General features: G+C 35.3%; 3 protein-coding genes and 1 pseudogene across 3 annotated transcripts; 1 reads left to right on the top strand and 3 right to left on the bottom strand.

Moving 5' to 3' along the window:
* Positions 1–585: 585 nt before the first annotated feature.
* On the bottom strand, positions 586–8,531 carry LOC142530418 (coatomer subunit gamma-2-like). Its single transcript, XM_075636254.1, has 18 exons — positions 8,373–8,531; positions 7,756–7,853; positions 7,327–7,377; positions 6,375–6,488; positions 6,056–6,256; positions 5,870–5,971; positions 5,123–5,230; positions 4,788–5,021; positions 4,337–4,587; positions 4,030–4,201; positions 3,774–3,929; positions 3,630–3,680; positions 2,876–3,013; positions 2,569–2,772; positions 2,335–2,466; positions 2,083–2,256; positions 1,449–1,688; positions 586–1,106 (listed from the first exon to the last, which is right to left on the bottom strand). The coding sequence occupies exons 1-18, from the start codon at positions 8,416–8,418 to the stop codon at positions 912–914; spliced, it is 2,667 nt and encodes an 888-aa protein (XP_075492369.1). The 5' UTR covers positions 8,419–8,531; the 3' UTR covers positions 586–911.
* Positions 8,532–9,457: 926 nt separating this feature from the next.
* Positions 9,458–12,416, bottom strand: LOC142530707 (uncharacterized; annotated as a pseudogene).
* A 2,604-nt stretch (positions 12,417–15,020) lies between these two features.
* On the bottom strand, positions 15,021–15,878 carry LOC142530949 (uncharacterized). The gene has a single exon (XM_075636894.1). The coding sequence runs from the start codon at positions 15,864–15,866 to the stop codon at positions 15,021–15,023; it is 846 nt and encodes a 281-aa protein (XP_075493009.1). The 5' UTR covers positions 15,867–15,878.
* A 6,800-nt stretch (positions 15,879–22,678) lies between these two features.
* Positions 22,679–25,920, top strand: LOC142531126 (putative pentatricopeptide repeat-containing protein At3g18840). Its single transcript, XM_075637182.1, has 2 exons — positions 22,679–25,315; positions 25,407–25,920. The coding sequence occupies exon 1, from the start codon at positions 23,066–23,068 to the stop codon at positions 25,124–25,126; it is 2,061 nt and encodes a 686-aa protein (XP_075493297.1). The 5' UTR covers positions 22,679–23,065; the 3' UTR covers positions 25,127–25,315; positions 25,407–25,920.
* The last annotated feature ends 1,775 nt before the right edge of the window (positions 25,921–27,695 follow it).

Genomic DNA, 27,695 nt, shown 5'->3' on the forward strand with positions numbered 1-27,695 from the left:
GAATTCCTTCCTGGTGACAAATGAATTATAAAATATATCATACGTACAATATATATAGTATTATATTATGTATAATACTTTTAATTAAATATATTCACTAATTAATTTATACATATTTCCGGTGCATAATGTATTATATTAAATAATTTGAATAAATTATAATTATATTACCAAGCACCAATACAAAACATAAGATCAAATATGTTTAATTTTTTTTTAAAAAATTAAATACTCAAACCAGTATTGAGTTATACACAAAAAAATGTATAAAATTTATAAGAAGAAATGAAACAAAGTCGGACGTAATCAAAATTGGATTTTTCTATGAGGTGAAAGAAAGAGCCGCTAAAAAATAAAGAGACAAAGAAGAAAGGAAGAAAGAAATGCTCCTAATAGATAGGTGGGAGACGGGAGACAAAAGAGGTCAAAATAAAAAAACGGGATATTAGAGTCATCATGCTAGTTTTGCGGTAAGCAACAAAGATGATCAAAGCAGGAACTTTCGTTTAGTTTATTCTTTAGTGTCGTCAAATTTCAAATATCACTCATCTTCGATAATAAATAATGATGTACTCAATAGAAATCTTTGAAAATAAGATAGAATTATTTGCCATAAAAAAGAAATGAAATCCGTTCGACATCAATAACGCAATCCAATTTGCCAAGTTCATGATCTATCGAGTACCGGTAACACATCAAGCTCAATTTTTTCCCTTAATTTCAGAAGAATGTAGTTAAATAAAAATTATATGGAACCTATAATCACTTCGTGTGCTGGCAGATAATCCGCCAAGGGTAAAGCTGGAAGTAAATCGAGACCGCAAAATTATGTGATCAAACCATAAAACCCTTAACTACAAGGTTACTGAAGCCAAATCTTGACCAACAAACAAAGGACGGGGTCGGTTGGGTTATCCACTGGCAACAATTTCATGTATAGCATCGCTGACAATTTCGTTGTCAGATCTCACCGCCAACTTCATCGCGACCTCTTTTGCCCCATCAATTCCAAAAGACAATCGCACGAGCACCTTCACATTACCGATGTATACACCTGATAATAAACATGTATGTGATCTTGAGTTGCTAGGAACGGTCTCTGTTCCCTGTAGCAACAAATGAAAGAAAATGCATTCAGTTTCTTAGCAGAAAAAGACGTTATTTGGCTGGGGTAGTGTTCATGATTAGTGAACTTCCCTTGCACATCCAAATTTTTGAACAGGAATTCCATTACACAGTGTCAATGACACAATATTGGACTGTATCTTCCATACTTATGATTTTTGGAGGTCAAGCGTGATCAAAGCTATGTAATATACCGTTTTTTCTATATGCAGATGATGCGACTTACGTCAGCCTTCAAAATCTGCTAGTGATAATAGGAGTTTCGTTGAATTAATCCTAGTCACTACGAGAATAAAAAAATCACATCAGATAAAGTTACCAACCTCGCAGGGCTGCATGCCAAGAAGATTGATGACAGCATTAACAGCTTCAGCCAGGCTTTCCCTAGGCCCAAGACCGTATTCATCTACACGCTCAAAATCAGGCCCGAGGGTTTCCCAGGCATTTTTGAAGTTGGAGACCCCAACTTTAAGAATATAATCCGCAGCAATAACTTCGAAATCCTCTAGTTGGTATTCATCTTCTACACCATCATCTTCAGCCTCACCAGTTGCGAGATCGACCTAACAAGTAATAGAAGAATCACTACAATCATATGTTTACAAAGGGCATGTTCCCCACCTCGAGGGTCACAAAAGGCACGATGATTCAAAGAATTGTACTAGAAGTGCAAATTTTTTATCTACTCAAAACTATCATCCACAAGGTCTGAGATAAAAAGCATTTGAGTGTACATATTATTGGCGGATGTAAAATTTCCAACTGATGACGTAATTTTTTTTCCAGCCAAAGTAATAAACAGCATTTCAAGCAAGAAACAATTCATCCACAGAAGAACATTTTTCTCGTCATACCACAAGTCCACCTGAATGTAACTGGTAGTGCATGTCAAGAATATAAGACTGTTGAAATGCAAATATCACGTCAAAGTTGAACCAGATTACGGAACAAAAGTACCTCTTTGACAATAAATCTCAACGAGTTTGAAAACTTTCCAACTGCAGGGACACCTTCAGGTTTCTCAAATGCCACAAATGTCGGCGCTGGTGTATCATATGGTAGAGATCTTAAAGGCTTGGATCCTACTTCTGAAAACTCCTCGGCTTCAGAAGCATCAACAAGCACAGTCACCTAGCATGAGAAGAAACATTAAGAATTCTGAATCGGATGCCCAAAAGAAACAAATATTTGTGAAAATATGGTCCATACGTTTTCAAGTAGCTGTTCAGGTATTGTATTTGTGCAGTTGTATTGGAACACCACGTGGCTGTCAAATATGTGCTTGACAACATTAACTGCATACTCAGTTTCAGCTTCTGTAAGCTCCACTGGTGCAGATGACTGACCACAGTATATAAAAATTTATTGAGAGCTCAAGTGATCAGAAATTATGGAAATCAATAAAAAACAATACAGCAAGTTCAAATACATCGAAACACAAACCTTGAAAAGATTTCCAAAATTTCTAAATTCAGGGATGGAAGAGAGTAGCTTCTCAAAAGCATCGACCGTAGAGGAAAGGGTGGCAGGAGGTGCACCCAAGCCAGCAGGCTTTTTGCCTGGGGCTTTCTTTTCTGCAAGAGGCTGAGATTTAACCTCTTTCGGTACAGTCTGGATATCGAAGGGCTCCTCGGTGGGATCCTGTATCTGTTCCAAATGAACAAATGAGTGGCCCCAAGCATACAATAAGTAAAAGAAATCCAGAAGGCATAACAGCAGAACAAGCACCAATTTAAGTATCGAAACTTACATAGTTTTTCAAACTTGTCTCCAAGTTGGTCAGCGGTACCTCAAGGGAGCCAAATAAAAATTCCTTCACGTCCTTGGCAGTTTCCGTAACCGAACCATCACCAAGGGTACTCAAGTACAGAGTAGCTCTATCACGAACCTATAAGATGACAGCAAAACTTGAGCATAGCTTCAGAAAGCAGACTAACATATGAAACAGTAAACGTGCAGTAAGCACCAACTATGTTGAACAGTCTACAACAACGGTCTACAACATTGGAGGGTAACCACTAAGATTTTCTTTCGGCTACATTTCTCATCATTTTGTCGATCACTAAAAGCATGACCTAAATAGTCTTCCATAATCTGAATCAGCAACCAGGACACATAGACAAACATAATCGCACCAAAGGTTAAATGAGTGCCATACTCAAGCACAACCAAAATTTGAAGTAAAGAAAGAAAAAATACGAACTAAAAGGTGAGGAGAACATTGGAGTGAGCTCAATAAAGAAGGTACGCCATCCAATTGGCCAGCATCCAGCAGCAAACAGATTTTCAATATTCATATAACTGATGACAATAAAACTGCAAACTGTTTTTCTACCAGAACATTCCCATTTGAATGCAGAAAATAGTTTATATTACAATCAGCACACAATTAGAAACCTCGACTTCAATAGATGATCTCAATATTAATGTATCATGAAATACTGAATATTGATTCAAGAATGAAACAAAACTAGTTACATGTTTCATATGGACATAAAACTAACCTCATCATCGTTGTCAAATAGGCAACGCTTCAGCAAAACAAATATTCGGGGCTGTAGCAAGAATAAATGGTTTTTTGCAGTTAATCGCTCTAGATTCTTAACAACAATATTAAAGGAGATAGACAATTTTGAGTTTAGACTTACTTTCAAGGAGTCAACCATGGCACCAAATTTTGCCAATGTGCTAACAGCACTGGCACGGACAGTTGCATTCTCAAGTATCACTCTGTTGTAAATATAGCGAATATATTTACCTGGATCAGAAGTTTTGGGTCCCTCATTCCCAAGAAAGTGAAGTATCTAATTGAACATCAAACAATAAAAAATCAACTGAGAGTTTATCCAAATAAGATGACCGCGAAGAAGGGATGAATCAATATTCTAAGAAGATAAATTCAACCTGGGTCGAAAGATAAGTGAATTCACAGTCCTCAATGAACTCACACAGGTGCAGTAGTCCACTTTCTTTGGCATCTGGAATATCTCTTATCAAAATCACAATTGAATCAACAATTGCTTTTTTGTACTCGAATCCACCCTCTTCTCTCAAAATGTTGCTCAAGAAATTCATCCTAAGTAAATCCAGATGATTAACATAATTATGAAATTTGTATTCAAACAATATGAAGAAAGGAAACATTCCGAGAAGACAAGGAACTTGTAAATTTATTAATCACATTTTCCAGGGAAACTCTACAATCACTCACAATGATCTGTACTTGAGGGGGAACTTCAGACACAGGGATCGAATAGCGTCTACCACAACAATCTTGAATTCATCAGCAATATCTGACATAAAGGTGGTGATCTGCTTCATCAAGCGTTCAACGCTAGATTCATTGCCTGTTTTTAGTAAAGTGGTGATGGCAAGTGTTGCTATACTTCTATTCTGGTCTGAAATCAAACTTTCCATGTCAATGTTACAATTTGTCACAGCCATAGGATGTGTCATTGCCACCTGTAGTAGTTTGAAGCTTATATTAGATGAAAACTAGTTAATTCCTTCCTTAAGAAGACAGGCAGTGTGCATCCAATACGGAGAATATAGAGGTGAAAGGGAAAGGAAAGAATGGCGGGTCATCATCAACTCATGCATAACTGAGAAAATCAATTGCTGGTGTAAAGATAACATATGATAATCCTCATGTAGATACAAACCTTGTTCAAAGTTCGGACAGCAGCAAACCTAAGCACAGGCTTAGAAGAACTTAAGAAGAGCTGTAAAACAGTTATGGCAGGAGTCAACTCTCGGGTAGTCACATTGCTCAACTCTGTAATTGCCCTAGCTGCCTCAAGGATAACCATTTCAGCTTTGTGACGAAGACAGCCCTCAAGATAGTCATAAAACGGGCGGTCTCCTGTTTGAGTGTTTACACCTGTCTCTCTGATGACCTACATATATCAATGAAGCAAATGCTCATCTAATACTGAAACGGAAGTCAAATGAAACCAAGAAAACAAGGCAATTAAGAACGATATCACAAAAAAAACACCTGAGTAGTATAACGAATTAGAAGACACTGAGCTAAAGGAGAACGAACAGTCCCCTTGGTCAAACTGGTAACCAACTTGCTGACAGCCAGTCGGTCATTTTGTCGAATCTGCAACTCAATAACAGACATGTCAATCCACTTGAATCACATTGAGACTGCTTCCACATTGAAAATACTCCACAAAACAATGACCCCACGAACCAAGAAAAATTTGCCAGTTGAATAATTGCCGTGCAAGATTATTCACTCTTATAAATTGATAAACATATAAAAAAAACCAACAATTTTTTTGGGGACCCTGCCAAAGAATAACTGAATTTAATATTTTTTCCCCTTTTCATGGGCAGTAAAAAAGGAACAACAAGAATTAATCTGACATGATTCATGCTTCTGAGACAGATTAATATTTGAATGCTATGCCCACCAATACAGTCAGAAGACGAAACATTAGAAGCGAATTTGATTTACTCATGATTAAATCAGGAAATGAAGCCAAACAAACTGCTAAGGAAATTTTACATGGGGCCAGTATCCAGAACCACAATACTTAAAAAATCAAATTTTAGCTCCCAGCTCAAAATCCGTATTGTTGAAAAGTACTGCTGTAAATTTTTCAAAATTATAAGAACTGGAACAGTATCACTGTCCCGCAACATGGTCCAGGCAAAACAAAAGGTTCATACGGTGATAGAACTATCAAACAGATGCAATGAACGGCAAAACAAGTACGAACGACAAAACAAGTACCTGGTGGAGTAAAGTGAGTGCATGGAATTGCACAAGTGCAGCTCGTGATTGAACAGCTTCTTGCACTTCATTACTCCATCTTTTCACTATCTCTGGGGTTGTCTGTTATAAATATTTTAAATAATTCAAACGCTGAAATCTTCATTTACGATAGATTGATATGATTCCCCAAACATCATCTTGTACCTGTAACAAATGAATACCACTTGCGAGAGCAGCACTGGCAACCACAGGATTTTTATCAACAATAGCCTGCTTTATGTATCTTTCAATTTGCGTCAGAAGCGTTCCATCAGTGATTCGACATAAGACACGGATAGCATTTGCTCGATACATATCAGTTCGGCTATTCATATCCTTCATTAGGGAGCTTGTGACGATGATAACCTTTGATCATAAAAAATCCAAGTTCATTCCTCCCACGTCGAAAGTATGAATTGATCTAAAAAATCAAATATATAAAAAAAAGAAAATAAAGGGAAGGTGACAAATGCACATGATCTACCTCATCTGCAGAGGGTGAAATCTCCTTTATCATAAGATATACCATTCTTCTCAAGCCATTATCTTTAGACTGAAACAGCTTTGTTACTGCGAAAAATACTTCTGTAGCTTCAACCTACAAATCAAATTAATCAGTGCAACATCCGTCAGAATTCACTTTGAGTATTCTCAGTGAAATTAAATATCAAATAAACGTCATAAAAACTATGTAACAATGAACATTTAAAAGTCAACAGAGCACCTTTGCTACGCCACAAAGAAATAAATTTAAAGCTTCCAAACATTGAGGCCCATGCATAAATTAATTGATTTTGTTGACCCTCGTGTTTGTTGAGATCTGATATTTCGAGTATGCTATGTTAGTCAAATTTCGGTTTCATATAGCATGCCCAGATCATGCATTGCATTTATCTTGCTTCCCTTACAGTTACTTGTCGTTTTTACAATGACCATTTTATATTGGTTTGAATTCACATCTCAGGACGCTATTAATTTCTTTTTATGTGGACTATAACAAGGAAGATGAGGAATTTGGTTCCAGGAGAGGGATCATCTGGAGGCGGCCGCCAATGAGATCATGTGAGAATCTCAGGTTGTTTTCTAGACATGCATTTACATTTCTTTCAGCACAAAGCTCATGTCCTAGTACTATTTTGTTTATAACAGGCTAGTCTTGAGGAATATATCTATTACCGTATTTGGTATGTATTTTGAAATGGGTCTAATCTAACTAGTATGATGGTTCTTTCGGAGTAATTCCTATATTCTAGTACTATTATTTTTAGCAATTGAAACTGACCATCAAATTTTTGGGTCCAAAGAAAAGAAAATATTAAACTAGAATTTCCTAATGCAAATTAAACTTCAATACAATTGCAAGCTAAATATGGAAAGGACCTAGGGCCCCACGTTATATGCCTGTGCGGTAGAGAGAGATAGAGATAGGTTCTCACCTTTGTGAATGTCTCACCTTGATTGAGAAGATATAGAAGCTTCGTGATCACCTGAAAAGTCAAAAAAAGTTCAAAGAACTAATTATTTACAAAAGATACAAAATAGTAAATCCAAATCACAAATTCTGTGTCAAACTTAAGTTTAAATGATGAAAATCATTGGCTGGGTTTTCAAGGAAAACATAAAGTACAACTCATGCAATCATATACACAGAGACATTTTTTTATGCTTTAGACATTCCAAATAACTCTTTTTTCATAATAATTCGCTAAATTTAAAATATTTAAATAACTACCTAACACATGCCTAAATGTACAACAAATAAGAACTATATTCAAAGCTTTGCCCTTTCCTTTTCATCAACAAATTCCTAGAGCATACAAAGTGTTGAATAAATTGATATTAAAACAATTAAGAGTACAGAGTACCTGTGAACATCTCCTAGCATCCAGCTGAGGGTCGTTGAAAACCCTAGCTTCCTGTAATACTGCACCCTTCTCAATCCCCAAAAAGGGAGAGTAATCCACTGAGGGTATAAAAGTTTCAATATTACAACATGAATCAGTCTAACAGGTTAACAAACATTTCATATCGCATAAAACCTCAATAAAAATCATTTCCTTTATTTTAAATGATCCAACCGAATCAATGATATAATGCTACAATTGCTTCCTGTTTATCATCCGATTTGACCATCAGTTAACATTAGGAGTGCGCGAACCTAATCTAATATAAGTTCCTTCTCCAAAGACTAGTACTTAAACAAAATCACGCTAAATCCAGCCTTTACCACGGGCCTAAAAGATCCGTAACTGAAAATCGAATCGCACATACAAATGGATTACTCGATGTAATTCTCTAATGTTCTAATCAGTCCTACATCATTCACCCAGCAATCTCCAATCTCCACATAACCGCAGATCTGAAATCGACTTTAAATCAGGTGAAGATAAATGAGAACTGAAATTGTAATCCAATCATTATAAACTCCACCGTTGAAAACGAAATTAAGAACATATATCGAAATCGAAATTCTGAAATGCACCTTCGTCGTCGCGATCATCGTCTTTCTTAACGATTGGCTGCGCCATTGTACTGAGATCTTTGCGTTTTCAAGCGAAAAAACTTGGATAGAATTGATTGCTGCGTTAGCTGCTATTGGGGGCAGTTCTTCTGATCTCAAAACGGAGTTATTTCATGTTTCACTATAGGGTGAGAGGATGAGGGGAGAAGTGAGAGCGTATCCGACGGTATGCATTGAGCAAAACATGTGGGATCTTATTTCACTCAACGTAGACCGTCGGATCTGAATATTATTTTATAACGGATTGTGTGATATTTATATAGAAATAATGTTGTGTATAAATTTGAAACCATACGTTGTTAATATTTTATATTTAGATATTTGGTAAAGAAAAATTTTAATTCTGTCCCCTTATGTACCAAAATAAATTTATCTCGTAAATTAAAATGGACAAAAAATGGTTAATGGACATGGCCAATCAAATAAAATGTAATCAATCTATTTTAAATTTCAAGAAATGGGAATTATTTTGCGGAGATGTCGGAATTCCATTTTCTAAAATTTAAATTTTTTCGATTTGTCCTATTTCAAAGGTATTCAATAAATAAATAAACAAATCAATCATATTCCTTGAGACCATAATCTTATTGTAAAATGTCATCTTTTGTAGCCGATAAAAATAATATTTTGCCATTATAGAGAAAATTGTACAATTTGATTTAGTCTAGATTCGATGTCACGAATCTTTATCTGTGAGACGGGTTAAACCCTACTGATATTAACAATAAAAAGTAATATTTTAGCCCAAAAAGTAATATTTTTTCACAGATGACTCAAATAAGAGACCCGTCTCACAAAATACGACCGGTGAGACCGTCTCACACAAGTTTTTGTCATTGATTTATGGGGTAATATCTTTCACTATTTACGGATCGTGCTGATGCATGCTTTATATATTATTTTAATATACATGAGTAGAATATCGAAATCATCCTCTCTTTTTTTAACCTCAAGTCTCAATTAAATTAAAGGAGTATGAAAAGTTCTCCACTCGACAAATATGTTTATCATGTGCATGCATACAAAAAAAGGCAACTTGATGAAGCTTACCAATTCATGTACCTGGAAAGGAAAAATACAAATACAATTGATGAATCCTTATATATCAAACTGACCAACTCTGTTATAAGTCAACATCTTTCTTCCCATTCTTTCCAAATATCTGGAGGGATCAATTATACCTCCCAATCCAGTTTCGCTTAAGAAACGCTAGGAAACACAGGCCATAGTCACACGCAGTTCTCATGTACAAAAATTTCTTAGAATCAGTAGTGGAGTGATCACGTGCTAATGAAAAAAGGTGGAAATACGATAGAAATTCACTGATAGCTGCACGGTCAAATAACCCTTAAAGATTAAAAATAAATTTGTTTTCTATTTGCAAATTAAGAATATAATAGCACATGGGAAATTTGTTCTCTTAGCTCTCATTGATCTATGTGAAACATAAGCTTCAAAAATCCAACACGAGAAAAGTTAAATACAAAGTGTACAGTTTTGTGGGACAGTGATTTTGAATGCTTATGAAAAGTGATGGTAAAACGATAATTATATATATCTGCATGGCTAAATAACCTGGTAGATTAAAAATAAATAATTTTGTTTTCTAGTTGCAATCAAGAACACATGGGAAATTTAGTTTCTTAGCTCTCATACATCATTGTGTGAAACATATATAGGCTTCAAGTCCAACACAAGCCAAATTAAGTAAAAAGTATACAGCTTTTGTGGGTAGAATGCTTACCATAGTTTTGATGCAGCATAGCGAACCTGTGAATTGCTTTTATGAGGGAGCCAAATTTCATAGACTTCACCGGGCTCATGTACCTGCAAGGGGGCCCAAAGTCCATTATTTCCGAGTAAAACAAGTTGGGATTTGCTTTGTTCGTGTCCAGCTGAACAATGTAAGATGCCAAGACGAATGATGCCAATTTCCTTTACTTGTTGCAACGAGCTAGGTGGATTGTGAACAAATCGGTTTCAAGGTCATTGGTGTCAGCAAAGCATATATATATATATATATTAAACCAATTAACCATTTCAAAATATTCTTAAAACAGTTAGCAAAATAGTCAGCAAAACAGTCAGCCAATGATGCTATATCAAATGGTACACACTCAGGGAAACTTTCTTGGTAACTTTCAGTTAAAAGAGATGCCAGATTATAAGAAGGCTAGATTTATAAAACTTGCCGACGAATGTTCTGATAACTATCATGATAAATTGTACGCAATATAAGCAATGATTTCTTGATTGTTGGCTTTCAACAAAGCATGAAGTATATACTCATATACTCATATAATATCGGTATAACGAATTCTCCAAGCCAGAAACCCCAGGTGGGCAACTCGCCGCAGGCCCATAAGTATACATGAGATCAGGTTCTGATCAGCCTCCACGTCCTAATTTCATAGATCAATGGTTTTGAAAAACAGAAAATTATTAAACATAATATTTCCAGATTCTATACAGCAAAGAATAAAAACACACGTATGATAGATATCAAGGGAACGGAGAAAAAACAAGAACAACCTATCGCTCGAAGGGCGTCATTCACGTGTGACTCTGTTAAATTTTGCTTGTCTTTACAAACTCTCAAATAGTGCTTCTCTAACAGAAAGTTGGCTGCCTTGGTCACTGCATGTTTCCCATCAGAAAAAGAAATCACTTCCAAACTCATTTGTTTCTGCTCAAGAAGGGGTTTTCTTGTGGTTTCCTGAAAAAAAGAGGCCTTTTAGAGACGCAAAGGTATATCAAATATGACATTCCCTGATGCTTCCAAAAGAAAAATTATATGACATTCCCTGATGCTTCCAAAAGGGAACTTCATCAAAATTCTCGTGGAAATGAGATTGAGCTTTTCATCATGCACATGTCATATCATGTCGATAACATTTATAAAGTGACCGAAAGTGCTATGTAGATTAAAAACCAAGGTGTACGAACTTTTGTACATGCACCTTGGATATAAGACAAGAAAAGCACCCAAAACCAACTTAGAAGGACACGAACTTTTGTATACCAAAGATTTTGCACCCGAGGCCCATTTTTCTACCAAATGCTCGAGATCATGAGCGGTGGCACCAACAATAAGCGACTTCTAAAAATTTATCCAATACTTCTCAAAACTCGGCCAGAAAACACTCATATTCAAAATGAAAGGCGTAAACTTTCTTGGGTCGAAAAGCTCCCGAGACAATCTAGAAAATGTGAAATTGGAGAAAGATCTTGATTATTCTTCAACACTCTTGTATGTTGTAGTTTGTAAATATAAGGAGCTCTAGAACACTCTATTGTATATAACTATTCTTTTTTTGTTTATTAAATGTGGCTTTTTTTTTTTTTTTGGTTGATAAATAACAATAGTAAAAAAAATAATATCGTGTGAGAGCTGGTTACATTAACTAGTTTCTTATTATTTATAATTATATATTTTTGAGGAATTTTTAATTATTATTAGTTTTTATTACTAATAAAAAATTTCAAGCCGAAAATTCTTTGTATTTTAAAATATACATTTGAAATTAATTAGAGAAAAATAAAAAATTAATGGTCTAAAGACTCTATGTACTGTTGACTACATAACTATATTGTTTAATGACCAAAAAATGAGTTAAAAGCCAGTGTGTTATTATTATTATTATTATTTTAACAATCATTTATGAATATTTTTTTATGGCACTTTGTCATTGCCAGTCAGTTTCTACGTGAAAGACCTAAGGATTTTGGCGAAAGAAGTTGTCACGTAGGTTAATTTTCTCGGGTCAAAAAGCTTCCGAGACAATCTAGAAAATGTAAAGAGACTTGGAGAAAGGTCTTGATTATTCTACAACACTCTTGTATATTGTAGTATGTAAAAATAAGAAGATCTAGAACACTCTATTGTACAGAGTAGTCTAGAAGGTTCTAGACACTAGAAGACTTTAAACAGGGTAGTGAACTTGTATATATATAGGTAGGTAAGAGTACATTTGTAAGACAAAGGGCAAGAACACAACAATTCATTTCTTCATACGAAAATCTTGGATCTCTTTTCATTAATTAAAACCAAGAAAACATAAATAAAATAAAAAACCACTCGCTTCCCATAAAAACTAATGAAAACATATCGTAAAAGAAAACGACATGAAATATAAAACAAGAAACAAACTCATTTCATATTGATCCAAACCATGAAAACCTAGAAACACGGATAAACAAAAAAGACAGAAAAAACAGATCCAAATCTAGAACCCACAAGCATCATCCAGCACAAATCTACTTCCAACAAAAAAAGTTGATGGAAAAAAGGTTTCAGCAAGATCAAGAAACGGAGCATTCCACGTGAAAAAGACTCATGCATGGACGAAGAAAACTAGCTAAATTTCGAACAGCTCTAGCCTAAATATTAATTAATGTCCAAATTGTTTAGTTACATGCATGAGGCCACCCCGATGTTGAACCAAGTAGAGAGGAGTTGGATAACTTGTTGAACACCCTTCTAGCTACAATCTTTTTTGGCCACTGCTCTCACTATTTATTCAAAAAAATATCAACGTTTTCAAATAAAATATTAAGATTTTCTGCTTGACAAGATTGGACAGCCCATGTATATTTTTATCTTTAATGGATCTGAAAATTTGGGTTATAATAATTATACATGTGCAATATGCTTGTCTCCCTTGAGCAAGGCCCAATAACATGGGTGCAATGCAACAACATTTGAGGGGTATTTAATCTATATGCAGGGACTGCTATATACAAATGTTAATCTAAAACATGAAAAATTTGGGCTTAGAAGATTTTGTCGCTGCCGATATGGCTGATGACCTAGATGGGACAAAAAGTACTATTGGGTGTGTATTCATATTAGGTGGCACGACAATAAGTTGGGTATCTAAGTTACAAAAGATAGTTATATTTTTGACTACTGAAGCTGAGTACGTTGCAGTTACAAAAACTAAAAAAGAGATGAATGATATGTTGAGATCCTTTATGGAGGAATTGTGTCAGAAAGTTGAGGGGAGCACATTATACTGTGACTGTCAGAATGTTACTTATTTAGGAAAAAATCTTGTTTATCGTGCTAAAACAAAATATATACAGATTTGGTGTCATTTCATTAGAAAAAGTTTTGATGCTTGAGAAGATTTTTTTGGCCACTGCTCTCACAAAAAATATCAATGTTTTCAAATAAAACTTTAAGATTTTTTGCTTAACAAGATTGGACAGCCCATGTATATTTTTATCTTTAATGAATCTGAAAATTTGGGTTACAATAATTGTACATGTGGAATATGCTTGTCTCCCCTGAGCAAGGCCCAATAACATGGGTGTAACGCAATACATTTGAGGGGTATTTAATCTATATGCAGGGAGTCAAGGACTGTTATATACAAATGTTAATATAAAATCTTTTCCTTTGAAACATGAAAAACTCGAGAGATAACATGTTATCTAGTTATTTTAGTATATTTTTATTCACGTATAACTATAATATCTTATCCATTTTCAAAATTCTTAAAACTATCAAAATATCACTTTATTTTTATCGAGATTTTCGAATTTTTACATGATAATATAACTCCTAGATAAATTTTATTTGAAAATTCAAAAATTTAAAGCTGTAACAAAAATCATTTAACCGAATGGGATTTATATTAAGAAAATTTGGTATAACTTTGTGATACCAATCAGTTTTTATATAAATTCAAATACTAACATATTATCTCCTCCAGACATATCCATTTTTAAAAAAAAAATTCAAATATTCACACATTATCTTCTGTATGATTGCGATCCAAATAAAAAATAAAATATAACAAAGTAATCACAAATCATAATAATAATAAATAAAAGAAGACAAATTACACAAGCACGCAATGTGATCACATGAACTCTAGTGTATATATTTATACACACACACACTTCAAAATCACCTTAGCTTGTACGAAAATCAAATACCTGTTCTTGGTGGCGTACTAGTTAATACACGACGATGCATGCATGATTAATTACTGCGTGCGATATACTAACGTGCACCACAGCATCTCCTGGCTACCACAGACCCGTGGATTGATGTTCCTACCAACTTCTGCATATTTGTGTGTGTAATCAGAAGTCAAACACACGTGATTTGGACATTGTTTGTATTCCCGTGTACATGCATTGTAGAACGAACTATAACCAAACTGAAACGAGAATTCCTTGATTAGATCTAACTAAACCCCAAAATCTAGTCTCAATTTTAACATGGTATCAGAGCTTATACTCCACCGTTATGTGTTGGATTACCCATAGTTGGGTTATCTGTTCTGCCCATAGTTGGGCTATTTGTAAACTTCACGCACCAGATGTTCATTCCTGAGCGTGATGGTGTGTTAATTGTTCCTCATCGTTTGAATAAAATACTTGAGGTTTATATATTTGGTGGAGGATTGTCTAATAATCCTTTGGATGACGGAATATTTGATAAATAAACCAAAAAAATTTACACAAAACTTAAAATCAAACCAAATTGATGCGTGCACAGTTGAACAAAAAATTCTACACAAAATAGAATGATTCAAGGATAATTAAATCATCTGTAGATGCATGCAGCAGCATAAAATCATGATCAAGTAATTTGTATTATCGGTCGAAAGGTCCGTCGGGATCAAGCTGTTTGCACAATCCCAAGTAGGTCAGATAAAGCACTCGATCTTTAGCACCTGTACGATGATTCTTCGTGTGTTTACAAAAGTACTTGAGTTGACCTAACGTGCAGAAACCAAGCATTTGGCCAAGAAGCAAGAAAAGCCAATTAACTGTTTTTTTCTTATCTGAAACTATAGGTTTCACGCAGTTTTCTTCTTTACAGAATCTGCATGGAGGTAAAGCAGGGTTCATCCAAGCAGCGGGGGCTCGATCGTACATTTGGCTCTTGTTTGTGATGATAAATCGGAAGATTTCAAGTGATTTATGCCGCAAGTCGAACCCCATCTCGTAGTTTCGTTCGCATCTCTTGCATTGGACTTCTCCTGTTATGATGTGGATCTGGATGGAGAGTAGCTTCTGGAGGCTGTGCACCGTGGCACGGCGGTTCGTTGCCCAAGGGTACGGAGGCGCGATCTCGAGGCTCTTACCTCCTCGGGGGAGTTGGGAAGGGTTCCGCCGAGAGCGTGGCGGCCCTGGGTGACCATCTCCGTTTCCAGAAGGTTCTTGAGAGAGTGACGGTGGTGGCGGAGGCGCAGATGAAGATGGTTGTGGAGGGAGTACTATTGGAGAGCTGAGGGTTGCGGTGCGGAAAAATTGTTGACAAACTGGTAACGAGAGAGATGGAGGCGGCTGTGGAGAGTATATTGGAGAGCTGAGGTTCGGGAAAAAATTTAAATAAACTGGTCTCGACGGCGGAGGCGAAGACCGATGTGGTCGGTCTGGAGAGATTCTTGAAAAATTTCCATTAACTGGTACCGGCGTCGGTAGTAGATCCGGCATCGGAATAAAGGGTTTGAGGGACAAAGAAAGGTTTAACGTGTCATTGGTGTCCTCTTGTAAGAAATCCAAATCCTGGCCGTTGATCTTTCTCTTCTTGTTGTTGATATGATTGTCACCGTTCTCCATCTCTTCTCTGTAATTATTACTGGGAAAAGGTCAGTAAAAACATGGAGTGAAATTCTGAAATTTATGGTGTTATAGATATAGATTTTGGTTGACTAGCTAGTCCAAGTCCATTCCAGTCCATTGGAGATAAACAACCCTGTCTTTTAAAATTCCATCATCTCTGTCGGTTTGAGATGTAATTTTTTTAAATATTATTTATAAGATTATAAAAACATGATCGAATCGTCGGAGGCTCTATCACTTGGAATTTTTTAATACAAAAACTCTTATTGCGGTTTAAAATGAAAAGTCATTCAATGCATATTTGTTTAAGATATAGATAGATATGTTCATCTTTAATTTGATATATATCAAAGAGTTTTTTCTATTATAATAATAATAATGTAGAAAATGTGTTATTGCGACAAAAAAAGGAAATAAATTAGGACAAAGACGTGCTAACTTTTATTTTTATTTTTATTTTTATTTTTACTTTTGCACCATAAAACTGAATTAACATCGAAAAATGTTAACATGAGATCGTAAAATGTTGACATGTCCAACCACATTAAAATTTGATCAAAATATCAAGAGTTAAAATTTGATCGGACGCATGTTTGTTAAAAATATATAGATAGATATGCTCAATCTATCGTCTTTGAGATTTGTTAACTGATAGCATAGTTTTTCCTATTATAACTATAATAATGCAGAAAAATTTGTTTTAGCCACAAAAAAGAAATCAATTGTGACAAATTATATCCGTTGTCGTAAGTCATTTAAAAATGTTGTAACTGAGGATGTTGTTGAAAGTGCGTTAAAATCGGTGTCGTAGCTATTATATTGCGACGGTTTTTTTTTTTTAAAACGAAAAATTGCGTTGCAGCTAACATATTACGACGGTTTTTTTGGAAGTGCATATGATATGGGTTTTAAAAAAAATATAGCGACGGTTTTATCAAAATCGTCGCTAGTAAATTGCGACGGTTTTATTTAAGACTGTTTCTATCTCAGATGTTAAAGTCTGTTTCCCTCATGATGCCTCTCGATGATTAGTCACATGTGAATTTCTCTCTCACAATTGTAGCTACAATATTGTAGTACATTACCTTGATTTCTAAGTTATTTCATATATGATCCCCATGAGAAAAATTATTCAATATCTTGAATGATCTCAAAAATCACATTTATCCCGTTATACATTATCATTGCCACATACCTGATGGACTTTAGCTATTCTTAGTGCCTGATATTTGGCTATAAAACTCTTTACCGAAAATTAAGACTCTTTTTCTTTTCCAGTTGGATGCATGTAACTTTGTCGACTCTACTCTAGGGTAACATCTAGCTATAAATAAGATTCATGACATCAAATTCATTGATATTGTAGTCATTTCTCCAATGTTCTTAGCAATATAAGTTATAACCTCACGTTAAAATAGCATTCTAACTTACAACATTTCATGTATTTAGGGATTTTTCTTATGTTAAAAAAATTGCCACATAATCTTTACATTGTGATGACATTGTCATTTAGGCAAATTGTTGGCAAAAAAAACTTTGTATTTGATTTTATGTGTTTTGTTTGTCTCGTGATAATTTATTTTGTCTTAATCGTCAACTTTCGCTATTTTTCTCTAACCTTGCTTATCACCAAGTCATTGAAAGTTACTTTTGAAATAGTAGCTGGGGATGACCCTTGCAAGTTATTGTTGCTTTTATTTTTAAGATTAAGATCATCTCTAGTTACATCATTCTTATATTTTCTGCCATGGATATATCTGCACGGTTTCCCGAATGATACATACTTGGATGAAATTTTTTATGCCAAGTCTTTCAGGTTGGTGATTTCTTTGATTGTTTGTAGATTTATTATTATTTTAACTATTTTCCATGTTTACATAGAGTATAAACATTTTTTATAAGATGGATTACTCTAGACCTGTAAATTTCCATTATCTCTATGGATTATAAGTTTGAAGAATGTTAAAAAATATCATTTACCTGGTGAAGTAAATAGTTATAGGCATAGAGATATTTTTTATTTTATATGTATTACTATGTAAAAAATATATGTTATTTTACAGAAGTAATCATATGCTAATGGCTTTGGTGCTTTGTGTTCAAACCAAAGTTCATTGACAACTGCTAGCTAGGAGAATCCAATATGCCTATCAGATTGGGTTCACGGGTTCGATAATTCTTCCATGATAGTGGCTTGCTTAATATCAAAAAGATTGTGGCTAGAAGGGTGTTCAACAAGTTATCCAACTCCTCTCTACTTGGTTCAACATGGGGGTGGCCTCATGCATGTAACTAACTAACAATTTGGACATTAATTAATATTTAGGCTAGAGCTGTTCGAAATTTAGCTAGTTTAATTTTCTTCGTCCACATGCATGAGTCTTTTTCACGTGGAATGCTCCGTTTCTTGATCTTGCTGAAAACCTTTTTTTCCATCAACTTTTTTGTTGGAAGTAGATTTGTGCTGGATGATGCAGTGGCCAAAAAAATCAATATGAGAAAAGGGATTTTCCATAGTTTTTTTTTTTTTTTTGGGTTTTACTTAAGTATGTAATAGCTATTCCACATCAGTCTTAAATAAATAGAATCGATTTGTTGCATCAGGATGTTAGATGTTATTTATTGATATTATCGTATTATCAACCAGTAAATAGGAATATCAAAAGTTTAAAGTTGAGACATTGCATGCATTTTTTGTCCAAAATTAAGACTATTGTCAGCCGTTCAATTTCGTCTTCTCCTCTTTATCTTACAAGGAGATCACACATGTAGACCTAGGACAACAATAGGACCTAAAAACTTCATCTCAACTCCCCCTTGAATGTCTATGAATCATGGCATGAACTGTAATCTTGAGATTTACCATAAAGATACGAGTGTTTAATTTCCTGCTACTCAAAGGATGATACGTCGTCGATAGTCATTAGAAGAAGACAGCAAAATAATTCACCTATACATCAGAGACTGATAATTCAATATTTTTCTCAAATTAAAGTATCGGGATAACAAGAATCTTCACTGTGAAAAAAAGAATGAAACAAATTTTACTTAACAACAAAGCCAGTCAATAAAATTTCAGTTTATGTAGATGATGCAAAAGCGAATGCCTTGAATGGATGTAATCTGAAAAAAGATGAACAAATAATCAGAAGCTTAAGCTTATCTTGAAGAGCGCATTGCACATTCTGCAGAAAAGCGAGATTCTTAGTTCTACTATGGGGGATCAACACCTAGGAATTAAAGGAATATATCATTCATCAAAAGATAAAGAACAAATTACGCTAACTTTACTCATAACAAAAATATAAACAAACATTTTGATTTCATATATAATAAAGGAACTAATGTGAGAAAATACACTATCCGAGATTATTTTGTGCCATCATCAATCTTATTTAGTATAGAATTATAAAACAAGAATCTTGTAGAGCACATTATACATGTTTCAATCACTTTTTGTCTAACAAGTAGGTAACTTAAAGGGAGAAATAGAAAAAGCATATCCAAAGAACATGAAGATGCAGAGAGGTCAGAAATTATTGGGACCTTGGCCCTTAGAAAAGCAAAAGGGAATCCCTAATGAAGGAATAGTCCAAAGTATATGCCATGTCCTTCAGCATATACTTGTGAAGGTGCCAGACGAGGTTGGATATATAAACTGTCATCTCCTGCATCTGAAACATGTAAGGGCATGTCTACGCAGCCATGGTTCGAGTACGAAAGGCGGATTTGTGTGGGAAAAAAGAATGACTGTGCGATCCTCCTTTGGCAAGGTGGCCATGCATGTGCCTACTTTTCCTTGCCAAAGGAGAATTGCCCTGCCATTCATTCTTACAATGCTGCAACAATACTTCAAATTCATCCGCGATAACCTTCTTCTGTAATTCTCATCATGATGCTTACAATGATATTTTTTAGAGCTCGAAGTTTATTTAAAATTATATCCGGTTTCTTTTCCTTGACAGTTATCATATCATCCAGAGAAATCGTCTTTCGACTAATAGTACCTTTTGCCAGTTATGTCAGGGAATTCCATATTTGAGATAGTTATAAGTTAATTTCTCTAACTCACTCAAAAATAACACTCAATTTTTCTTCTCACTTGAGTTGCTCTCTTTAGTTTGAGATGCTTCTCGACCGATGAAGAGAAGCTCTATTTATAGAGCTCTCGTACATGTACCAAATGCCTCAATTCCAGCAATTTTTCTTTATTTTCGGCATGCCAATTTTGACAAATGATGTTGCCACCACCAATTATCGTAAATGTAGGATGGTGACAGCCCACTTAACATTTCTTCTATTTGAAGACTTGATTTCAATAATGACTTCACATCATTAATGCAAAAACTTTATCTCTTCATTTATATATGGAGTCCAAGTGAAATTGAACATAACTTCAGTTTGTCAATTGTCACAACCTTTGTGAGCATATCTGCTAGATTCTTACTTCCATGAATCTTCTCAAGCATCAAAACTTTATCTTCCGGTACTAATCTAATGAAATGACACAAAATCTGTATATATTTTGTCTTAGCATGATAAACAAGATTTTTTCCTAAATAAGTAGCATTCTGACAGTCACAGTATAATGTGCTCCCCTCAACCTTCTGACACAATTCCTCCATAAAGGATCTCAACATATCATTCATCTCTTTTTTAGTTTTTGTAACTGCAACGTACTCAGCTTCATTAGTCAAAAGTGTAACTATCTTTTGCAACTTAGACACCCAGCTTATTGTCGTGTCACCTAATTTGAACACACACCCAATAATACTTTTTGTGCCATCTAGGTCATCAGCCATATCGGCAGCGACAAAATCTTCTAAACCCAAATTTGACCTTCTGAAATATAAAGTAAACTAAGAGTACCTTTCAAGTACTTCATAATCCATTTAAATGATTCACGGTGTTGTTTTCTTGGATTACTCATAAACCTGCTCACAACTCCCAGTGTATGTGCTATGTCTGGTCTAGTGCACATCATTATATACGAGACTTCCGACAGTATAAGCATAAAGAACCTTGTTCATATAAGTCTGCTCATGCTCCTGCTCCTGCTCCGTGGACGGTGATTATGCTTTGATTAGTTTAAAATAACCAGCCAAAGGAGTACTCACATGTTTAGCTTCATCCATATTAGATATGCTAATCAACTTTTTTCACATACTCTTCTTGAGATAACCTCATCCATATTCGCTGATATGCCTTTTGCCATCATAGGTGTAATTGGAAGTCAATTTGGAACCACCCTGGGAAACCTACCTCCATCATTGTGCCCACCTCCTGACGGTGGATATCTGCCGCTACCTTTCATTGATTGGGGATAGCCATACCACCTGCATATGCACAAGTTTCAGAATTGTGTGCTTCGTCATTTAAAACGGGATACTGTTGTTGCAAAGTTAGCTATCTACGCACATTTGTCTTTAGATCTAGCATTTGAAAACTTCTTTCGTTTTTCTTTGTTCAAGATATATTTACACACAAAAATTAAGTTGCTCTCTTGAGCTTGGGAGGAAATCTATTTATAGAGCTCCCATGCATGTACGGAGTATCTCAATTCCCGCAATTTTCCTTTATTTTCGACATACTACTTTTGACAAATCATGTTGCCATCACCAACCATGCAGCTCACCAACAATCACAACACACAATCACAAATTTTAGTTCTCGGAACGTATTTGGAGAAACTTGATCTTTTTTCTTTGATAATCATCTCATTCAATGTTAGTCTGTCCAGATCATAGCTAAAACATGAAAACTGAGACACTTTGAAGTTGAGGACTGGAGAAATACATATCTATACAGGAAGAAAAAAATCTGGAAGACTAAATACTCATGAACTAAAACAAAGAAGTTGATACAAATCATGTAGGAAACACGACCAAAGAAAAAATCAATGGACAACCACTGGTGTGAGGAGTAAGACATGAAAAATGCCGTCTACTGCAACGAAAACGAGACAATATATTTGTTGAGTTACCCAAGTACTGATGGTTTTGAATAGTATAAAACTTGTTATTATGTTGCCATTGCCAACGTTGTATATTTATTGCACTCGGTTACTTGTTTAACCGGAAGAAATTCTCTCAGCGATAAAAAGGTAATAAGATGTTTTGGTAAGAGGTAGAACAAAAATACTATAGAACAGAAGTTAATACAGCCGGAAGCAAAACAGAAGTCTCTTAGTTGGAATTGGAATAGAGGTGTGAGTCTGAAACGGAACAAAAATTTGATCAACAGAGCTGTCAACTAGTTGGGACAATATCTAGGAAAAACAAATATCTAGAAAAACTTCTACGACTAGTTTGCTTTGTCGTATTCCAATGGCTAGTTTCCTTGCGTTATAAAAACATAGCTGAAGATCAAGTGAAGTAGCATGAAAGCTACTGACGTATTGGTAAACATATATAAAGTTACCTGAAAGTCTTGTTTTAGCATTCGTGCAAAAATTGCCCGATGGATTTTGTCACAAGGCGTAATATGTGAAACTTGCGATTTGGTCACATACATCCGCATTTTTATAATTTTGGTATTATATTGTCGATTTAGTTTTAACACTTTATCTTTATATTTTTAATAATTTTAATGATTTTTGACGTGACATTGAATTGAAGCCGACATAACTCTGATGAAAAATAATTGAAATTGATAATTAAATTCAAATATGACCATATATATATATATGGTGTTGTGTCTCTATTCTTTTCAATTATCTCCATTTATACTCACGCTTTCTAATTAAGGGAAAAAAAAGGAGAGGAACTACTTCCCTTCCCGCGCTACTTCTCATCCAAACTATGCCATTCCGCCCCGGTTCCGATAAGTCTTAGTTCCGGAATCCTATCAAAATTCTTTCCTAAACCTTGCCATTTACAAGCACCACGAACAACCGCCGGATAGTTAACTAGTCGTTTGAGTAGACTGATAAACGGACCACTTTACTTGGTTTAATATGGATATACGAAAGAAAGCAATGGCTCGGGAAGCTGTACTTTGAAGAAGTTAGCCGGATAAATTCTCGTCTTGGGAAAAGTTTTCTTTTTTGTTCCATATTTTACATTCAGGGGATGAGAGCCCTGGGAGAGGCGCTCAAATGTCATGTTCACGCCATAAAATATGGTTTTGTCAATGCAATTTTCATCACCAATAACCTCATCGGTTTGTACTCCGACCATGGCTCGATTGAAGCTGCTCATAAACTGTTTAATGAAATGTCGGAGCGAAATGTGTATTCTTGGAACACTATCATAAACGGTTACATCAAGTCTCGAAACTTGAGCCGAGCACGGACCCTTTTTGATTCTTGTCCGTGTAGAGACACGGTTACGTATAATTCAATGATTTCTGGCTATGCACGCTCCGGCAGACATGAGAATGAGGCCATTGAATTGCTTATTCAGATGCAATGTGAGGAAGATGCGGCTCGAATTGATGAGTTTACATTGACAACAATGCTTAACATGATCGCAAAGTTAAGGGTCTTTGATTATGGAAGGCAGCTACATTCATTCATGGTAAAGAGTGGAAATGACTTGAGTTCATTCGCGTTGAGTTCTTTGATAGACATGTACTCTAAATGTGGGAATTTTCTTGATTGTTGCTGGATTTTTAGAGATGGGTCATTGATGGATTTGGTTGTGAAGAATACTATGTTGGCTGCTTGTTTTAGAGAAGGCGAGCTAGAAATGGCTCAGAATATATTCATGATCAAACCAGAGTTAAACGATAATGTGTCATGGAATACGATGATCTCGGGATATTTACAGAATGGGCACGAGATGGAGGCTATTGAGTCGTTTAAGTGTATGGCAGAGGTGGGATTTCAGTGGAATGAACATACTTTTGCTAGTTTATTGGTTTCTTCTACTTTAAAGAGTTTGGCAATAGGAAAGGAAGTTCATTCATTGGTTTTGAAAGAAGGAATGCTTTCAAATCCATTTATCAGTAGTGGCATTGTTGATATTTATTGCAAGTGTGGTAATACGAGGTATGCTGAGATTGTTCACGAATCATTTGGAATGGGGAACTTATTCTCTACCACATCAATGATTGTTGGTTATTCTGCAGAAGGTGACATGATAAAAGCCAGAAGGCTTTTCGATTTGTCGGAGGAGAAAAATTATGTCATGTGGACCGCCATTATTACTGGTTATACAAAATTACAAAAATGTGAGGATGCTTTTGTTCTCTTCCGCAAGTTCACAGCGGAGGAGAAAACTGTTCCAGATCTTCTGATTCTTATTAGTTTGCTTGGAGCAAGTGCTATACTAGCCAGCATGGTACCTGGGAAGCAAATCCATGCCTATACAATAAGAACCGGAGTAAAAATGGATGAGAAAGCCTCATGTGCCTTGGTTGACATGTACTCGAAATGTGGCAGTATAATATATGCACAGAGGGTTTTCGAAAGAATTAGCCCACGAGATTCTGTCATTTACAACGTGATGATAGCCGGTTGTGCCCATCATGGGTATGAAAATGAAGCTACAAATTTATTCGAGGAAATGATGGAGCGAGGCCTTCAACCTGATGCAGTCACCTTCATTGCACTTCTATCGGCATGCCGCCACAGAGGATTAGTTGAAGATGGAGAAAAGTACTTTTCACTAATGACAAGAGATTATGGAATACCACCTGAAATCGACCACTATTCTTGTATGATTGACTTGTATGTGAGGTCAAATCAACTCAAAAAGGCCTTAACCTTCGTTGGAAAGGTAGATGTTAAACCTGATTCTGTTATGTGGAGCACATTCTTGAATGCTTGCCAGGGTAATGGAAACCATGAACTTGCACAAATGGCAGAGAGCAAGCTACTAGAAATTGAAGGTGATAATGGAGCACGATACGTCCAACTGGCCAGTGTATATGCATCAGGGGGCAAGTGGGATGAAATGGGGAGGGTAATGAATAAGATGAGAGGGAACGAAGTTAAGAAGCTCACTGGTTGTAGTTGGTTGCACGTTGGGAGTGGAGTTCGTATCTTTACCTCGGGGGACAGATCGCACTCAGATGCCAAGGCTATATATTATACCCTAGGAAACTTGACTCGTGAAATTTATGATACAGATGCCTCGACAAAAAAGACTCAGACATTCGATGATCTTTATCTGGACATGTGTCTTTAAATATTTCTGCTTTCATCAGATGGCATAATAGGCATTTAACGAAGCAGATATTGCCATAACAAAAACTGTGGTTGATGGTAATGATGTTGTTGCTTGCTTCCACGTTTGTCTTTGAAAGTGGATGACTCAGAATTTTGAATACTTGCTTTACGCATGAGTCATATGAATCAAGAACAAGAGTATTTACAGGTACATAATCGTTATCATCTGTATTTATGTCTCTCTCTCATTACCTTTCTGTTGATATCGATCTCATTCTTGAAAATTTCACGTGTCACAGATCAGCTCTCAAGTGATCGGCTGTTTAGAAGACAATCTCTTACAGGTCATTCTATAATATAAAATCCGGTTTTGCTACACATACGCCTTCTTTCAGTTGTACAAGACCACAAGTTGTCACGTGTTGATCACTATGATATGCACACTTCCACATAGGATGCTGGGGCAACCAAAAGGCGTGGCCAGCACCATTGAAGAAACTATCTTTACTCGTGCTTTAGCAACCACTGAAAGGATCATCTCCGGACGAGTCCCTTGGTTAGCGAGTTTGGTGAGCAAGTTCGTATTACATAAAAGTGTGGACGAAAAGTAAACTTTTCCAATTATAAAGAGCTTATTTCCGGTTATCCTCCCGAGGCTCCGTGGGCACCGCAACCTGTTGTTACCCTTTAATTAGATCATCCTCTTCTTTCGGATGATATTTTCATTCTTTTAAGTTACGCAAGTAGTGATTTTTAAAAAGTTATGCGATGTAGAATATGAGAGGTGACATTGAGAAACATCATAAAATATATTTATATTTCCCGAAAATGCTATCGTTTTCAATAAATTTAACCATGTTGTGAAAAAGTAAAAATTTATGGTAAAAAATAAAAATCTCAAACTCTCAAAATTTACCAAACTACACACTTTATAATATTTTTCTCTCTACTCAATTGTATCAAATCTTTACAAATGGAGACCTATTTATAGGATTTCTTTGGAAAACAATCCAAAAACAATTCCATCATTACATACATCATCACACACTAATTTTCAATATTCAACACCTAATTTTACCTACTTTTCAACATTCAACATTATAATTTTCAACACAAATATTTTTCATATTTTCAACACTCTCCCTTCTGATGATGATCATGATACGATGATGTCTTCATTACGTGATTTTGTACTGCCTCGTTAAAAACCTTACTAGGAAAAACCCATTGGGATAAAAACCATAGTAAGGGAAAAAAAGTGCAGTCACGTAAACTCCCCCTCATGTTGACACAAGCAATTCTTCACAAATTTCGTAGATTGCGCATCCCAATATTATATATGTGTTTTCTGAATATTGTCGTAGGAAGTGCCTTTGTGAAGAGATCTGATGAGTTTTCACTTGATTGAATGTGACGAACATCAATACATTTATTTTTCTCAAGCTCCTTAGTGAATGCGAAGAACTTAGGAGGAATATGTTTAGTTATGTCGCTTTTTATGTATCATTCTTTCATTTGAGCAACACATGCATCATTATCTTCATATAGTATCACAGGTTTCTCGTCAAATGATAATCCGCATGAGATTTGGATATGTTGGGTCATTGATTTTAACCACACACATTCACGACTTGCTTCATGTAGTGCAATAATCTCGGCATGATTTGATGAAGTTGTTACAAGCGTTTGTTTCTGTGAACGCCAAGAAATTGCAGTGCCTCCACGAGTAAATATATATCTAGTTTGGGAACGTGCCTTGTGTGGATCAGATAAGTATCCAGCATCGGCATAACCAATTATACTTGGATTAGCATCTTTTGAATACAAAAGTCCCAAGTCTGTTGTTCCTCGTAGATAACGGAATATATGTTTAATTTCGTTCCAGTGTCTCTTTGTTGGAAATGTGCTAAATCTTGCCAACAAATTTACGGCAAAAGATATATCAGGCCTTGTACAATTTGTAAGATACATAAGGGCACCGATAACACTTAGATATGGTACTTTTGGACCAAGAATATCTTCATCATCTTCACATGGACAGAATGGATCATTTTCTATGTTTAATGATCTAACAACCATTGGAGTACTTAAAGGATTTGATTTATCCATATTAAAACATTTAAGGATCTTTTCTGTATAATTTGTCTGGTGAACAAATATTTCACATTCTTTTTGTTTAATTTGTAAACCCAGACAATACTTGGTTTTTCCAAGATCCTTCATTTCAAATTCTTCCTTCAAGTATGACATAACTTCTTGAATTTCCTTATTCGTTCCAATGATGTTTAAATCATCAACATATACAGCAATAATTACGCATCCGGATGTTGTTTTCTTAATGAAAACACAAGGGCATATTGAATTATTTACATATCCCTTTTTCATCAAGTGATCACTTAGTCGATTATATCACATTCGACCGTTTTGCTTTAGCCCATATAATGATCTTTGTAATTTCACAGAATAACATTCTCTGGGTTTTGAACTTTGTGCTTCAGGCATCTTAAATCCTTCAGGGATTTTCATATATATATTACTATCAAGTGATCCATATAAGTAAGCTGTAACAACATCCATAAGACGCATTT

This window comes from Primulina tabacum, chromosome 17 (assembly GCF_025594145.1).
Source record: "Primulina tabacum isolate GXHZ01 chromosome 17, ASM2559414v2, whole genome shotgun sequence".
NCBI lineage: Eukaryota > Viridiplantae > Streptophyta > Magnoliopsida > Lamiales > Gesneriaceae > Primulina > Primulina tabacum.